General features: G+C 37.8%; 1 protein-coding gene and 1 non-coding gene across 2 annotated transcripts in view; one reads left to right on the top strand and one right to left on the bottom strand.

Moving 5' to 3' along the window:
• The window catches only part of LOC108987337 (aspartic proteinase-like protein 2), a 28,057-nt gene extending 16,067 nt beyond the window's left edge, over positions 1-11,990 (bottom strand). The window contains exons 1-6 of the mRNA XM_018960235.2: positions 11,615-11,990; positions 11,207-11,336; positions 10,801-11,048; positions 6,695-6,922; positions 5,661-5,823; positions 5,478-5,551 (exon numbers count right to left, since the gene is read on the bottom strand). Coding sequence (XP_018815780.1) covers positions 5,478-5,551; positions 5,661-5,823; positions 6,695-6,922; positions 10,801-11,048; positions 11,207-11,336; positions 11,615-11,853 — 1,082 coding nt within the window. The 5' untranslated portion in view covers positions 11,854-11,990. The remainder of the gene's footprint in view (positions 1-5,477; positions 5,552-5,660; positions 5,824-6,694; positions 6,923-10,800; positions 11,049-11,206; positions 11,337-11,614) is intronic.
• LOC118349074 lies at positions 2,273-2,391 on the top strand. The gene has a single exon (XR_004802067.1). It is a non-coding gene; the product is annotated as a 5S ribosomal RNA (ribosomal RNA).
• Positions 11,991-17,530: the final 5,540 nt, after the last annotated feature.

Consider the following 17,530-nt stretch of genomic DNA (forward strand, 5'->3'; position numbering starts at 1 on the left):
AAGTTATGGGTTTGTCGTTGGTGCCTTGTGAGGAGGAATGTCTAGGGTTGGGAGTGCAGTTGGGTATTGTGTCTGGGGATAATGTTGTTCTCCTGGTTTCTCTTCCTCCAATAAACAAAATAGCGAGTTCACCATCGGATTGGGTTCTGCATAAGGTTAACGAAATTTAGCATATTGTGGGGCTCTCACATGGAGGATGTGAAGACCAATATAAAGAGCACTACTCACTGTGATTGAGGTGAGCTACTCGCTTGAAACCAAATCAAGTTTTAAGAAAAGCAGGGAGTTAAAGAATCTTTCTTGGGCAATCAACTTCGACACTAAGGGCGGTAGCTCAAGTCGAGGGAAGACTAAAGGGAGGGTATTATGAAGACATTCTCATAGAGGGAGTTTCGGGTAGAGTATTATTCTTACAAGAAACAAGGGGTTGGGGTTGGGGTTGGAGAGGTGTGTTTTATTCCAATTCGGGCTTGGTGTATTTTGGGTAGTTTTTCAAGGGCTTTTTGGGTCTTTAGGAGCTCTCTAGTATGGGCTAAGTGTTTTCTTGCATACGTCCAGTGTAATTGGTTACTCCTATTGATATATATAATATTTTTACTTATCAAAAAAAAATGATGAAGGGTCCAATTATAACCTTGACTAGTCCTTTTGAAATATGGGCCTAGATATCACTTGGAACGACCTTGGATCGTTACAACTACAAACTTAGGCTATGTTTGGTTTAAACCTTTCTCAAAAAACATTTCACAGTAAAATTTCAACTTCAATCCAAACATCTTCAAATCTCAAAATAATTCACCGTATCAACTTTTCGACCAATCATTTGCGTAGAGTTCAATGAAAAGTCGAAAGCACAAAAACTAAAACAACTTTTACAAAAACCAGAACAAAAATGCCCAAACAAATTACATTTAAACAACTTTTCAACTCATCCCTACCGCTTTCATAAATCCCAATTGAAAATATATTTCAAAAAGGTTTTGATTCAAATTTTTCTATCATCTACCTGCACAATACTCAATAATAAATTTCGAAATTTTCAAACAAAATCTCAAAATTTTATTAACCAAACATGGCCTTAATTACCACCACTAATTGCCACATTGCCTCCATTTTGGTTGCATGGCATCGCAGCCATTTTCCCAATAGTGCTTGATTAAAAACAAACAAATTTTTACCCTAACTCACCTAATGATTCTACATCACAAATCATTGATCAAATGACTAAGTGATTAATGTACCACATCTTCCCCGTCCAACAAGAAGTCCATCTGCAACTTCTCAATGTGCTTGGCCACATCTCCCAAGATGGGAAAAATGAAAAAGAAAATTAAGAAGGCAAGTTCAAAAGAGTGCTTTGAATTAACATTATCCAAATCCTTTCAAACAAATAGAGTCACTTGAAACGAGCTTATATGTCGCTTCCAACAACCAATTGCCTTTCCATTTTCTCAATGACACCATCACATATTGATTTTTCCCTATATGGCGCTTCCAAGGGGAGACCTAAATACTCTATTGGCAAAGACAACACTTAACATCCAAGAATACATGCCAAGGTCCCAAAATCCTCCACATCGCCCACCAGGACTCTCTATGATTTTGCCAAGTTAACTATAAAACCTGAAACAATCTCAAAGCATAGAAATAACCAACTCAAGTGACAAAAATGTTCTTGGATATCTGCACAATATATCGTGTTCATCTGAAAAGAGGAGATGAGACACTACTAGTTCATTCATGCCCCTTTACCGCACTGAAAAACCCTTGTTAGAGCCCCTTTTCTACAGTATCACATAACTTTCTATGCAAAGCCACCAATAATTACTACAAAAAACAAGGGGGAGAAAGGGTATCCTTGCTGCAATCAGTGAGAGCTCTTGAAAAAACTGTATGGCATCCTATTTATCAAGACATAGAATCTCACTATAGAGATATAGTGTGCAATCCATTTCACCACTTTTTCCCAAAACCACATCTCAATATATACAAAAAAAATCCCAATTGACATGATCATACACCTACTCTAGATCCAATTTAGATAACACCCTCGGGATCCCTGAATGAATTCTGCTGTCTAAACATCCATTGCCAACTAGGACTATATCTAAAATCTGCCTCCCTTTTATGAATTCATTGTTGGCCCTAGAGATTGCCTTCTCCAACTCCGCTTCCATCATGTTTGCTAGGACTTTAGAGATGGTTTTGTAGACACCTCCACCAAATTAATAGGATGAAAGTCCTTAATCTACACAACCCTCATTTTTCATTTAGGTGCAATCATACCAGCACTAATGCACCGGATCCCATCAGAACTATGCAGTTAAGCGTGCTTAGGCGAGAGTAGTACTAGGATGGGTGACCTCCTGAGAAGTCCATGTGTTGCACCCCTCATTTTTACCTATAAAAAAAAACAAAGGTGTTGTTAAGGATTCTTTCAAACTCACCCGGAATATGGATTCATCGTGATTTTTAACTTGGATTAAAGCTCTGTTGAGTTGCGATTCAAGTTACTTTCGTTTTCTCTTGAGGGCTTTTGTGTTCTTGAGAATTTTCTCTTGGTTTCTGTCCAGAAGTTGTAGAAGAGGGAACTGGGTTCCTTACTTCTAGAGAATCTGTCATCTAAGGTGAGTCAAGTAAGCAGTGATGAGGATTTCAATGCTCATTATGAATTCATGAAAAATACCTCGAATATGGAATTCGTGGTAAAAGGAAACCCATGCAGAATTAGAGGATCCATCGAAGTGATAGGACAACCAACACTTCTTAACCCCTGCCCACAATACTGTCTACTTTAAGCCACATGTTTTCAAATTTGAAACACCATTTGTGCTTTCGGCACCCTATCACAATCAAGCAGCAAGGGAAAATTTGATAATAATCTAGGAAGTCTCCTCTGAGATCAACAATTGAGCCTCCCATTCACAGGAATAAGTAACCTATTGATTCTCAACCTTTGGGCGTGTCTCGATTGTAGGACCATGTAGACCTTCCATCCACCAAAGATATGTCCATAAAACCTTGATCAAAAATAAATTTAGAAACACCATCAGATGTGAGGATAGAATGGTAGTGCCTGATCTATTACGAATCAATCACCCCCTATGCACCACAGCAAAAAGTCCATCAGATCATCAAACTGGCCAGCTCCTCCCAAAGCCTACTCTATACACTATCCAAATTTGGCTCAAATGTGCCCGTAAAACCCCATCACAATTATTTTCAACATTTATGAATGAACATGATACTATGAATTAATTCCCCTACATATGCTCACTCTTTTCTACCACCCTTCCATCCCACATCAGCAAAATACCTCCAAAAGCCCTCAATGCTCCTTGGTTACACGAATCCACATGTTGGCATCACCACAAACTCTATACAACAGCCCTTGTCACAAGTTTCAATATAGTTTCTTGAAAGCCCACAATATCACCCGTCCACTGCTTAAGAAAATTCGAAACCTTTGTTCTTTTATCTCACTCATTCAGTCATCACATATACCATAATAGGATTGTAGCTTGAGCCCTTTCGCTTAGGAATCTACATGTTGATGCCTTCAATCCTAGTATTATAAGAAGAATTGACAAGTTTGGAGAAGGCTTTTTATGGTGTCTGAATTAGTAGGTATCTCATCAACCATAAGCACCTCTTTACATCAGTGGGTAGGGGTGTACAAAAACCGTTAAAACAGTCGGGACCGACGCGGACCGGCAGCTAGAGTACGGAACCAGTCGACCGGTGGTACAAATAGGCTGCAACCGACATCGGCTGGTTCAGTTCCAGTTTGAACCTGGTTCAAACATGCGAACCGGCCGATTATATATATATATATATTTTATTATACGTGTATAAAACGGCGTCGTTTTAAACCTAGGATTTTGAAGAAAAAATATATGAAATAACATCGTTTGGTTTAATATACCAAACGGTGCCGTTTTGGGTTAGAGCTTCAACCCTAACCCCCGACCCCTCTCATTTTCACACCGTTTCCCTCTCATCTCTCTCTCCAAGCTCTCTCTCCCTCTCAGCTCTCTCACCTCCCTCTCAGATCTCTCATCTCCCTCTCAGATCTCTCTCTCTCTCCGATGCAATCTCCCTCTCATCTCCCTCTCAGGCTCTCAGCTCTCTCATCTCCCTCTCAACTTTGATAGGACAACACACGCACAGAAGGCCAATGAAGGGCTACCTCCCTCTCCGATTCACTTTTGAATTTTTCTATTTTTTGTTGTGATATTTGATTATTTGTATTGAGATTTGCTAATATTTGTTGTGAGATCTCAGATTTGTGAATTTTTTTTTTATGGGAGTGAAACCGACGGGGTCACCGATGAACTGAGGGTAACCGGCTGAAACTACACTAGCCGATTTTACCCCCCTTCATCGGCCGATTTCGGTCGGTATCACCCCCTGAAAAACATGTCGATGCGGTTTCGATTTAGACCAAAACCTCACCGATATGGTTGGTTTTCACCCCTATCAATGGGTATCAAATTCCCACTTCCCTACATTAGTTGGTATGGTATCAAAGCCACAATTCTCTACACCAATGCTTAGGTTTGTCCAAACACATAAACTACCTTTTAGCACTATCTTGTGCCACATTGTGGATCATTGACTCGCATACCTCAATGCATGACTGCTAAGGCTTCTCTATATAACCTAGATACTTCTTTATCCCAAAACTTCAGTTACCCTCATTTAGTAGTTCTCAATCAACTATTGATCGTGGTACTTTGTCCTCTTTCCTCTACATCTTGACGAGCTTTACATCACAATGCATAGTATTCATTTAATTATGTTGTTTGGCAGGTCAGCTAAAGGCCCAACTTGCTCCATAATCTCTTACCTCTTCTTTAAACAAGCCAACTAATGAAGTCCATTGTACAATGAATGGAATTTTAGTTATAATCTTACCAAGATGCCATAATCTACGTGCCATGTACTTTGCTAGTAATATCCTGGCTTGTGAAAGGACTGAGCACATTGGGGAAGACTTGCTACATCCAAAATATAATTATGAAGATGCAAATTGTTCCATATGTCAAGTGTGGCAGTCATTTGGGAGATCTATCAAAGAAGGCCATTTATAAGGGTCACTTATAGCTCATAGATTGTAATCAGGTGCTTTTACTCTTGTATACTACCTATGTACTTGGGCTATGCCTAATTATGTGGATTAATAATTTTTCTTACTTATAAAAAAATAATGGTCATGTTTTAATCTTTGTGTGTGTGTGACATTCAAATGAAAAAGTGTGTGTATACATGTGTCTTGCAGCTAGCACAGGAGAACCCGAGAGTATTACAACCAAAGGTAGTCTAGTCATACACCTTGGAAAGCAAAACCACTCTTAAATTTTAGATGACATGTTCTTTCGGTATTTCCTTTCTCACCGGCCATCAACACCACATCTGCATATTAGCATCTATTAACACAAAAGTTCCATATAACAATGATATATTAAGCAACATACCTTTCGGAGTACTGAAAGCATGTATACTCATCATGAACAGTATGAACTTTTAAATCTGCCTGTTGGGAGATTATCTATTAAAGATAATAAAATATGTAAGCACACAACTTGAAATAAGGAAGCCAACAAGATTGAACTCTAATATATGAGGTGCCTTGCTAATGGCTCACATATATCACATACCTTGCTTACTAATGGTTCATAAACCATTTCTGGGAGATAGGCCAAGGTTGTACCACTGTCTATTATTGTCCCTCTTCTGTCTCCTACCTCAAACACCTCTTTTGACACGTTTAGAAAAAAGTGACCAACTTGAACAGCTGTCATATTAACATTGTAATGTGGCCTATAAATTAACAAGAAGAAATAGTTTACTCAACAAAACTCAAATGACTGAGAAGAAAAGGTCCAAGTGCAGAAGGCAATATGAATATCGTACTCACGAACATGTAGATGATACAAATTATCAACACATCAACAACATATTTAAGGAATTCTATTCAAGTACTATATTTTAATGCATGACAATAAACATATTTAATATAAATAGCCTTCTATTTCAGTATGTGTGGTGCTCCTGTCTTCTTACTTCACAAATTTATGGCTTGGTTCCCCTGTAATTGAGAAACCTAATTCCGCAATTTTTTTTTATATATAGGTAAGAAAAATTCTGCAAAATACTTTTAACCTCTTTCTCTCATTCATAGAGAACTCAAGAATACCAAAGTGAACCACACACTACATCTACTTCAGATAATTGCTCACAGCAGATGCACCTCTTAAAGAGCATAAACAATTAAGCAAACCATTAAAAGCAAAAAAATATATCCTGCTCACTGACTTCAATCTTGAGCATTTTTCCAATTTTTAGGGGTCAGCTTCACTTGATCATGCATTAAGTGTGGTGTCCTACTTAATTGACCTTTGTTAAGCCTTCAGCTTGTCTTAGGCTATAAGTAGCCCTACTTGAAACAAATGAATGCAAGCTAAAATGAAAAAAGAGTAGCAATCGGTATGCGGTGTCCATTAAGTGTGGTGCCCATTAAGGACGCCAATTGAAGATATCCCACAGCCATCTCATATATTCCATCTAAAATAAAAATTAGTCTACCATATAATACCACAAGAAAAACAAGCACAAAGAACATCTGAGATTACATATTTAAGATAAAGGAGAAAACAAGACCAACATAACACCTATAAAAGACATCACATACTGGTTTGGTACCAATGGAGTCATGTTAACTTTTGGTTGCACAACACGCCCAATAGCAAAGATACCGCCCCCATTGGTTCCATCTAAACAGTGAGCAAACATCTTTTTCACTTTCCCAGATGAAGCTAGCTGTGAAATTATTGATGCATTTGATTTTCCGAAACCAAGTATCCCATCCAGTGCCTCTTCATTAGATGAACCTAGATCACCAGATTGTCTAGCACCACACCTATGCAAAAACATCAAAATCATGACATAAATAGTAAATACCCCCAAAAAAGAAAAAGTGAGAGAAAAATAATATTTTGTTGATGATACCATAACATGTGAAATAATGATAACTTAACAGCAATAAGAATCGGGCCGACTGAAATTATGAATGGGAATTTAAAAATTAAAATTATGAATGGGAATGACATTAAGACATTGTAGAAATTTTATATGACGAAAAGATAAACTAGAACAAAATAGAAAGCATTAAGGGGAACTACATGATAGTCAAGAAACCAATATGAGAAAATAAAGAAAAAAGTCTTAAACTGTATTCATTCTCTACCTCCCCACAAGCAATCACATTTCCAATTTTCATACTCCAAACCAAAAGCCTCATAAACGTCCATTCCAGCCATCAAAAAATATTACAATTAACAAACTCCTTTATAATTAGGAAGCCACCAGTAGTTTTTCATCAGAGGGATGTTCCCGTAACACCACTCTCGACTTGGATTATATATCCAAAAAGGTCCAGTATCAGCTATTCCACATGCTGCCTAGCAGAGGCTTGGTTATCTGCAGTGGATTCTCTGTTTTATAGTAGATGCCGAACCTGCTGCCCCATTGAACACATCGCGCCTCGTCCATGACATCAAATTATAGCTCCTCTACTGCCCAATCCAATTCGCTTCCCTAAGTATAATAAAAGTAAGAAACCCCCACCCCAACCCTCTTTGCTGCTAAAAAAAGGCCACCCTTACTGTACTCTTGTAGGGTGTGTCAAAATAGTGAATATAAATTGGTTTGGGCCACATCTAAGAGAGGATCGTTTGACGTAAATTTCTTTTAGGACATGCTATGTACTCATGACAGGAATCCTTTCCCTTGGAAGCTCGTTGTAAAAATAAGGCTCCCCCTAGAGTGGCTATTTCACTTGGACTGCAGTAGTAAGAAAGATACTTACCTTTGACAACGTTGAGAAAGTGAGGCATGATTGTGTTTAACCTTTGCTGCATATGTAAGAAAAGCGGTGTCGGTGGATCATCTCCTTTTACATAGTGAGGTCTCTAGCATCCTATGAAGCATGATTACCTCCTTTGGGGGTATTCTGTGCCTTCTCGGATGGTGGAATTTCTAACATGTTGGAAAGAGCGATTTGGAAACCATCACTGTGCACCTTTTTGGAAGATGGCCCCATCATGCATGCTATGGTGTCTATGGAGACAAAGAAACAAGTGCAGCTCTGATGATTGCAAAAAATCAGCATCGAAGCTCAAGGCTTTCATTGTAATCACTCTTTTCCATTGAATAATGGCCCAAAATGGTGTTGCTCTCTCCATGTCTACTTTTAAAGAATTTTTAGTTCTTTTTCCATTTGTTTATTAGGTGCATCTCTTGTATACTTCCTGTATACTGGGATGACACCCTTTTCATCATTAATAAAAATAACCCGAAAACCATATTAAATTTTCAATCAACTGCCTTCCAAGAAAAAAAATAAAAAGACGAAACTATTTCTCATGAGTCTATTATATCTAGGATTACAATTTCTGTTGATTTTTATATCTTTTATTTGGTCTCAACAATCAAAAAAGCCCAATTCCAATAGACAGAGTGACAAGGGCTGAGCATGAGCCAGAGGGGTACACATGAACCAGAGGGGGATGGTGGCAGATCTCCTCAAGCTAGCTTGGAACTCTTCGGGTTTGATTTTAGGAGATCGGCTGGAGACCAGTATCTGCCCTAGTTCGCAATTGAACTGGTCAAATGATCCAATCCATCACTTTTTAAAACCATGCTCATGAGCCCAAACTATATTTCCCTTCAATGACATGACTAAAAAAACTTCCTAACAAGACATTACTGCCAAGTCCAAAAGGGAATTTGAGGCATTCCAAGGAATCTACCATGAATCAAATTTGACCCTCCAACATCTTTTTTTTTATTTTTTTTTTTTATAAGTAATCAAAGATATTGTATTCATAGAACTAGGCAAGGCCCAGGTACACAGGAAGTATACATGAAAAAACGCTTAACTAGAGGTTACAATAGAAAGGAGAAGATCATGGACACTGGATCCGTTACAAACTATAGCCCCCGCCCATAGGAACAATGACTTAAAAAAGAAAGCTTTAAGCTCAGCCAAAGTTCTCTCATGATCTTCAAAACATCTAGCATTTCTCTCATTCCAAATACACCAACACATGCATATTGGTATCAATCTCCAAATTGCAGCTACCTGAGAGTCACCATGAAGGCCTCTCCAACTTGCTAGAAAGTTCACCAATCTACAAGGCATAACCCAAGACAGACCGAGTCTTGAGAATACATCATCCCACATAGCCTTGACCACCTCGCAGTGTAGAAGCAGGTGATCAACTGACTCCCCATGCTTTTTACACATACAACACCAATCTAAGACAACAACCCGACGTTTCCTCAAATTATCTGTAGTGAGAATCTTGTCCAAAGAAGCTGTCCAGACAAAGAAAGCTGCTTTTGAAGGAGCTTTCGTCTTCCATATGCTCTTCCATGGAAACATAGATAGACCGGGATTCGTGAGCTTCTGGTAAAAAGAACTAACAGAGAAAGTACCTTCCTTAGAAAGATTCCAAAGCAACTTATCTTCGGAACCCCCTGGAAGACTTGCTGAATATAGAGCCGCAAAGAACTCTGAAAAAGACTCTAGAATAAGAAGTGGCAGTTTTATATATAAGTAAAACTGCCGCACTTTATTTAAAAGTGCTAGAGGCGCAATGACCCTACATCTCTTGGCAACAACGGCATTGCACCACCTTTACGCATTGTAGTATATTCAACAAATGTCAAACAAGATTGCCGGACTCCAACTGTCATGCCAATATACGCATTTATGCTCCAGATCTCAAGGATACCAAACCTCTACTTCCAAAAAAAAGGCATTTCAGTTGAATCATTGATTATCAGACCCGAACCAGAGAACCACACAGACCCAAACAAACAATAAATTGAACCACATATGGAGGCAAGAATTCAATGTGGTACAACCACACTTTTTCCACTGGAAATATCAAGCATCTTAGACCCTCAAATGCTTTGGTAGCACTTCAATTAATCAAAAGTTGACACTCCAAGTCCAACTGACAAATTAAATTTACATATCTAAAAAATCCCAATTGACAAATTTATCCACTACAATTTGGCCAACAATACATGAATCTTGTGCATAAATATAAAATAAAAGAAATTTATTTGCATATTCACTCATTGGGCTGCTTCCATTTGTACGATAACCAGGAAGCTAACTAATTTTTCTTTTTTCTTTTTACAAGTAAACCAGGAAGTTAACTATCAAAATGGAAATGCAGAATCTGAAAGCAGCAACTTACATTTCCACCACTGTGGTATTCAACAAGAATCTCAAAAAATACACCAAAGCCCTACAAAGAGTTTCTTTACAAGAAAGCAATTTCATACGAAAAATACAAACCTGTTTGAACTGCCAACAAGGAACGCCATTAAGAACATTCGGATTCTAGCCTTGTAGGTCTGAGGTAAGAGGGTGCGGAAAAAGCTAGAGAACATCACACTACCAAGTCCCATATCTATAACCTATACTAAACATCACACTCAATCTCACATGAAGAAGAACCTATAAAACCTAAATCTAAAAGTATCATGTTTATATCACTGATGCTGTTATGAATATGTGAACACATATGCAGAAATCTTGTTTAAAGTATACCATGTATCAGATTATATTATGAGTGCACAAAGAAATCACGAACATGCCGCCAGAAAAATATACCTATAAACAACTTCACTAACAAAACAAGTATCAAGTATGGATGTTTTTTTTCTTCTTTTTTTTTTTTTTTTTTATTTATAGGTGGAACCAATACGATGTAAACTCACCCAAACATAACACTTCCATTGGAAGAAGTAGTTTGGAGGTCTCCAGACACCAGGTCATAGTGTAAGACATCCTTTACAAAGTATCCAGCAGTGGAACTGCCATCTCCATATATCTGAAGATATGGACAGGACATATTAGCCATGCAGCCAGATAAAGGACCCCCATTTATCTCCAAGCAAAATTCTTTATTACAAGGAACCAATTTCCCTGTCTCCGAGTCGTCTATATTGTATAGCGTCAGCTCAATCTGTTGAAAGGTAGACAATGAATCAGAGAGAAGGAATCAAATCCAAATTTATTTGCGATCTCCAAAACACTAGGCAGGTTGGCCCCAAAACAAAGGGACAATAACGACAACAAAAGAGGAAGAAGCAAGAATCAAGGTAGAGAAGGGAGCCAGCATACACCAAGGGAGCTTCTACTGGGGCACTCAGTGCACTGAATGCAGTTGACCCACATAATGTCACTTCCCGTATCTACTTGCACATAGTATTCTTTTGGAGGTGTCCCAATCCCTATTTTAGCATAGTAAAGCCTACAGCATCCCCAAAAGTTGAAACAAACGAATTAAGATTTTATAACGATGGTAATTCCAAAATGAAAATTACATACACAAGGATATGGAAATAATAGCATGTAAATTTGAGAAGTCCCGCTGGTAAAATCGCTTGGAACAGAGTGAAACTTTTCAAGAACGACAACATTAAGTAAGTATTTACCCCGCGTGTACGTGTGCGTGCAAAGAAATCAAAAGAGAAACTTAATTCAGAAATTGAAAAGAAAATAACAGAAAGAAAAGAGTGGAAGGAGGACCCGACGGCAGCGGGACCACCGGAGCCGCCCAGGGGAAGATCGACGCCGGTAAGAATCCGAAGCTGGCGGCGGCTATCGTGAGCTTTGAGCTGAGTGAGGGAGCGCTCGAGGCCGGCGTATCGGTACTTGACGCTGAGGACGCCGTTGGGGGCAAAGACTCCGGCAATAGCAATAGGAGGGGTGACCAGAAGGGAGAAAAGCAAGAGGCAAAAGCTGCAGGAACTCAGGATTACAGCCATGAGGGTCACCCTCGAAGATTGAATTCAGTCCACGGGGGAGACTTGTTGCCTATTGGAAGAAAGAAGCCAAAGCTGGCTATGGGGGTTATTACTTGGACTTTCCTACAGGAGTAGAAGAGGGAGGTCCATCCGTAACTACGGTTGCGTTTGGAATATAAAGTTATAAATTACTTTTAACTCATCATTATAATTTTTTAAAATTTTAACATAAAATATAATAAATAATTTAATTTTTTCAAATCTCAAACTAATAATAATATTAAAAAATAATATTCTAATAATATTTTATCATCTCAACTCAACTTAACTCAACTCACTTCAACATCTAAATTCATCCTACGTGTTTGAAAATGAATTGAATTGAGTTGAATTGAGATGGTAAAATATTATTAAAATATTATTTTTTAATATTATTATTTTAAAATTTAAAAAAATTAAATTATTTATTATATTTTATATTAAAATTTAAAAAAATTATAATAATAAATTAAAATGAATTTGTAATCCAAATTCTAAACCAACCAAACCCGTCCATGTCTCATGTCTGGATGTTGTTTGTTTTCCTTTTGTTTTGGCGAACTGTGTAAATTCTAGTCTGACATATACTTTAGACATAAACGTTTGTGTTATCTATCGATGCCGAGTCGCTATACCATCGAATGAGGAGTTCCTACACGGACTGAATCGGAACGCAACTTTTTACGACTCAGCCGAGTTGGCGTGCGCGTGCTTTGAACGGTACATCTTTTAACAAAGAGTGGAATTTTTCCAACCGAGTGAACGTGATCCCGACGGTGCTTCGTTAACAAAGCCCGAATTAATCCAAATCGACTTTTTTTCTTTTTCAAGAGTTTATGTCACATGTCTAATAGTGAAATCTACTCAATTTTATTAAAAATTTTTTACTTATGACGGAAGAATATCTTAAGACAAAAAACAACATAAGAAAACTTAGAAAAAAAACTTCCCAAAAAGTACCCATTCTCGATAGCCCAAAATTCCAGCAACCTCTCAACGTCTAAGATAAGAAATGTTAAATTTATCCATGCGAATCAAACCTTGAATCAGGCCTTGAGAGAGATCAACCTCAAAAAAGTTTGAAATCATACCTCGAATTCCTTGCTTAGCCAAAAATATCAACCACTATATTAGTTTCTGTAAAAATATACCGAAAGCGAATATTTAACTCACAAGCAATAGCTTTAATTTCCTCCCAAAAATTTCAAAGAAGCCAATATTTGCACACTCCCGAAGCCAACCAACCTACTAAGATCAATGAGTCCGTCTCTACTAATACATCTCGCAATCCCAAGTCTCTGCACAACCGAAGCTCATCAAGAAGAGTTTTACATTCGGCAATGTTGTTCATGACATGACCATAAGAATGCATGAACCCCGCCACTACTCCCCCCTGCTGGTTCCGAATAAGACTGCCCCCATTGGCATCTCCCAGATTTTCGCAAGATCCTCCATCTACATTCAATTTTACTTGGCCTCGCTCTAGAGGTTGCCACACAATTAGTCTCACTCGCCTTACAACAAGAGGGACAACGGGACAAGCTAACACTTCTATAATGGTCCGATCATGAACCCTCATTCCCCAAAAACCTTTGATCTTACTAGCAAACTCAAACTAAACTTTTAACAGATAGAATAATATTATCCGGATTATAATGAATACCTTCCATTCTTGCCGCGTTTCAAGCTCGCCATAACGCCCAAGAAATCACAATAAGGAGAACCTTTGAAGCCACCCAACTTGCGTTGACAATAAGGCTCTTTGCCACCAAAAACTCATCATTCCCTCCCAGTTTCGGATCTGTGGCATTCTCATATGACATGCCTCTGCAAAATATTGCCACACTTTTTTAGCTGGATAATGTCGTCAATGGGGATTGCCTTCCTCTTAGCACGCCAAACAAAGAAAGATAATCCTTCCAAAGCCATTTCTTCCAAAGGCATACATCTCCATGTTTTCGAATTAAATTCCAAGCTGACTTGGTACTGAATTCACCATCAATCGATGGCTACCAAACACATCTATCAGCTCCCTGCCGTAAACGAACTCCAGAATCTCGAATTTTGCTGCACGCCTCTGCTGGGACTAACTCCCTTAAGATCTGTGTATTTGGTCCAGCTTCCGTGAAAACTTCCGCTACCAGTAGATCAATATTGCCAACCAAAGGAAGAGATGCGATCAATGCCCCCTCCCCTAGCCAATTATCAATGCCTGTCCCGAATAATCCATCTTGAGTGCTCTATGACCTTCGGCATCCTCTCCATGAGCCTCTTCCAGAATCTCAACCATTTTCGAAGTTGCATAATAGAAAAAATATGAGAGTTTCCCACATATTTCGTAGAAAAGAAACTCGACCACATCGACTTTTCTTTAATTAATTTCCACGCAAATTTCATAAGCAAGGATTCTTGGACTTCATGAAGGTCCCGAATACCCAACCCACCCTCTTCAATCGAGAAACAAATTTTCCACCAAGATATTCACTTCCTTTTTTTAATCTCCATTGAAGATCCCCAGAGGAAATCTGAAAAAAAATTCTTGATCGTTGATAGCACTCCTTTTGGCAAATTCAAAACTGTGGCATATGAATAGGCATACTATTCAAAACATGCTTGATAAGCACAATTTAATCACCAAAAGAAAGAAGCTTACTCTTCCACCCATCAAACTTTTTCTATATTTTTGCCAAAAAAGAGTCAAACATTCGAATTTTCATCCGACCCACAAATAATGAACACCTATATACGTACAAGGCCAACTACCTTCCTCAAAACCTGACAATAACTTCAATTCATTCTTGCGATCAGACAATACAGATGAAGAAAAGAACATTGAAGACTTACTCAGATTCATCAATTGTCCTGACATTAATTCATACCGATCCAAGACTCCCATAAGATTCCGAAAAGATGCTTTCTCCATTAACAAAAATCAAAATATCATCCGCATAGAATAAATGGGAAATCAAGGTTCCTCCGCCTGGATGAAAAGGCTTAATATGACCCATATGGAACTCTTTGTGAAGCATACGAGAGAGAATCTCCTTAGATAAAATAAATAAATAAGGAGAAAGGGGGTCACCTTGTCGAAACCCACGCGACGCCTTAAAAAATCCTTTGGTACACCCATTGAGCATTACTGAATAAAAATGGGATGAAACAGCATTAAAAACAATACTTCTCCACTTCTTTGAACAACCCAACCTACACAGGATCTCTAGGATAAAAATCCAAATCGACTTGCTACGTAGATCCGTTGGTGCTTCTTCATCAAAGATCAGATTGCCCCAAACATAGTTGTTACGAATATATATTGATATTGGGTATATTAGTTCAGATTCTACGTTTATTGCATTGACTATTTTAAAATGGTGAATTTGCACGAATATAAAAAAGAAATTTTAATGTCTTCTTTGGACCGAGGCAATTCGTTCATTTTTTACTTGTTAGTACATATTTGATTTCAAGTTTTGAAAGTGATTGTCATTTCAATTTTGACCAAATTTTAGTAAAATTCTTGTTTATTTACGTATATAATTTTCATGCAATAATTTATATTTTATATTTATTTTTCTTAAAATGTGGTTATTAGTTTAAAAATAATATGTTGGCATATTCTTAAGTGTAGTCCAATTAAGTTAGTAGAGTTTAGGTTGTAATTGGAATAAAAAAATATATAGATTGCAACTTCGCAAGATTTGATGAGATCAGTGTAGCCAAATTAAATAAGTTCTAACTTTTTATTCCCATATCGGATTGAGTTGATAATGGTATCGTTGGAAAGCAAACTCATTTATCTACAAATTCATGTTTCATAAGAATCTTCAAACTTAATGTTTATAGGAATAAAAATTTGAATAGAAAGTTTGCTCGAATGAGAATTTCGAGAATCTTTTGTCACTATTGTTTGGACTTTTTAAGTAGTCTACTTAAACTTTTTGGTTTTGAGCAAATCCTCTCGAGGGTTTCCTTGAGTAGAGGTTCTCTCACCTGTTGCATGCTGGTTACCTTTTATTTTTCTTCATCTCACTCATTCTCTTATGTGTGAATGCTATGGATGGTAATCTGGAGAAGATGTATGGACATATGTCTTTGACAAAAAAGGAAGTGGAAGTCTTGGTGGTTGATGAAGCATCTTTGGATGGTGCACTGGATAGAGGTGGAAGATGTTTATTGTTTAAACTTCACACAGTTAAACACTTCAACAAGGAAGCTTTCAAGAAAACGATGAAGAAGCCATGGCATCTTGTTCAGCCGTTCTCTATCAAGGATGTCAGTGCAAATTTATTTATTGTTAAGCTTGATGATGTCAGGGATATTCATCTCATCTAAGAAAACAAACGAAACATACGTTAACACTTTCTTATTCTTTTGTTGCAAAATGGCTTTTGTTTATCTATTAGTTCCCTAATTTTTGCATACATTGCAAATCACAAGGGAATGAAAATTTTTATTGTAAGAATTTAAGCCATATGTAGCAATTGATTATCGGCATCTTACATATTCCTCCAAATTGCTTTGTTGCCATTTTTTTCATTGTTTATGACAAATGTAATTTATCTTCTTCATAGAGATTTGATTATGGTGCTAAATAATCTATCTTGGCTCCTTGTTGGTGATTCTAATATCATAAAAATTAATGATGAGTTGAGAGGAACATCATTTATGAGAAATTGGACAACAAAACCTCCTCCTCAGATAAAGATGTCTTCAACGCTACTCTTATACTAGACTAAAAAATTAGCTTTTAAATTGAAATTTAAAATTACTTAAATAAATAAAAATATGTTCATACAAAATAAGTCTTTTAAGTGTTTAAATATTTATTGCAAACTAAATGAAATTAAAAATATATTTCAAATCATAATTCTAGAAAAAGTACTGAAATCAGGCAAAGTTTACTCGACGACGCTTTTTGAGCGAGCAAATTCTTGATGATTGTTAAGAAAATATTTCACTGTTACGCACTCTCGATCTCTTGCAACCAAAGAGTAAGGTGTCTTGGGGGGTTTGATTGGGCGCTTCTGATGCCTAAGTCAGTAATGATAGGAATCTTCTTAGAGTCAAATTATTCGAGAGCTTTCATTAGCGCACCTGGATTCTTTAAATAGAGCTTTCGACTTCTTAGGATCACCTGGACTAACTGTTTCACCCACTATTTGAAATTCAAATCCTAGAACATTCGAGCTATTTACTCACTTTGAATAAATGAATATCCCAACTATCCCAAGATAAGCGGATGGGCGTTCATGTCCTTAACAAACTAGCATGAGCCCTATCGGGCCAGAGGGATTTATGCCTCATCATGCGTTGTGTGATGGGACTTTTACACTAGATGTCGTTGGGCTCTTTCGATAGAATTGAAGCCCCTCCAATTACCCCATGAAGCATCATCATGTGTAGGGGTGGGCAGCGGAGCCCCATTCCCCACTGACCCGCCCCGTTCGCCCCGCCCCCGCCCATGCGGGGAGGGGATCAGGCCCGCTTAAGCGGGGTGCGGGGGGCCCCGCCCGCACCCAAGGGATGATGCGGAGGCGGGGGGCGGATGGGGCGAAGCCCCGCCCCGCTTAAGTTATATATATATAATATAATTAAAATTATATATATATATATATAAACAAATGAGTAGAGTGAAACGGCGCCGTTTCACTTTTAGTTA

This window comes from Juglans regia, chromosome 7 (genome assembly GCF_001411555.2).
Source record: "Juglans regia cultivar Chandler chromosome 7, Walnut 2.0, whole genome shotgun sequence".
NCBI classification, from domain to species: domain Eukaryota; kingdom Viridiplantae; phylum Streptophyta; class Magnoliopsida; order Fagales; family Juglandaceae; genus Juglans; species Juglans regia.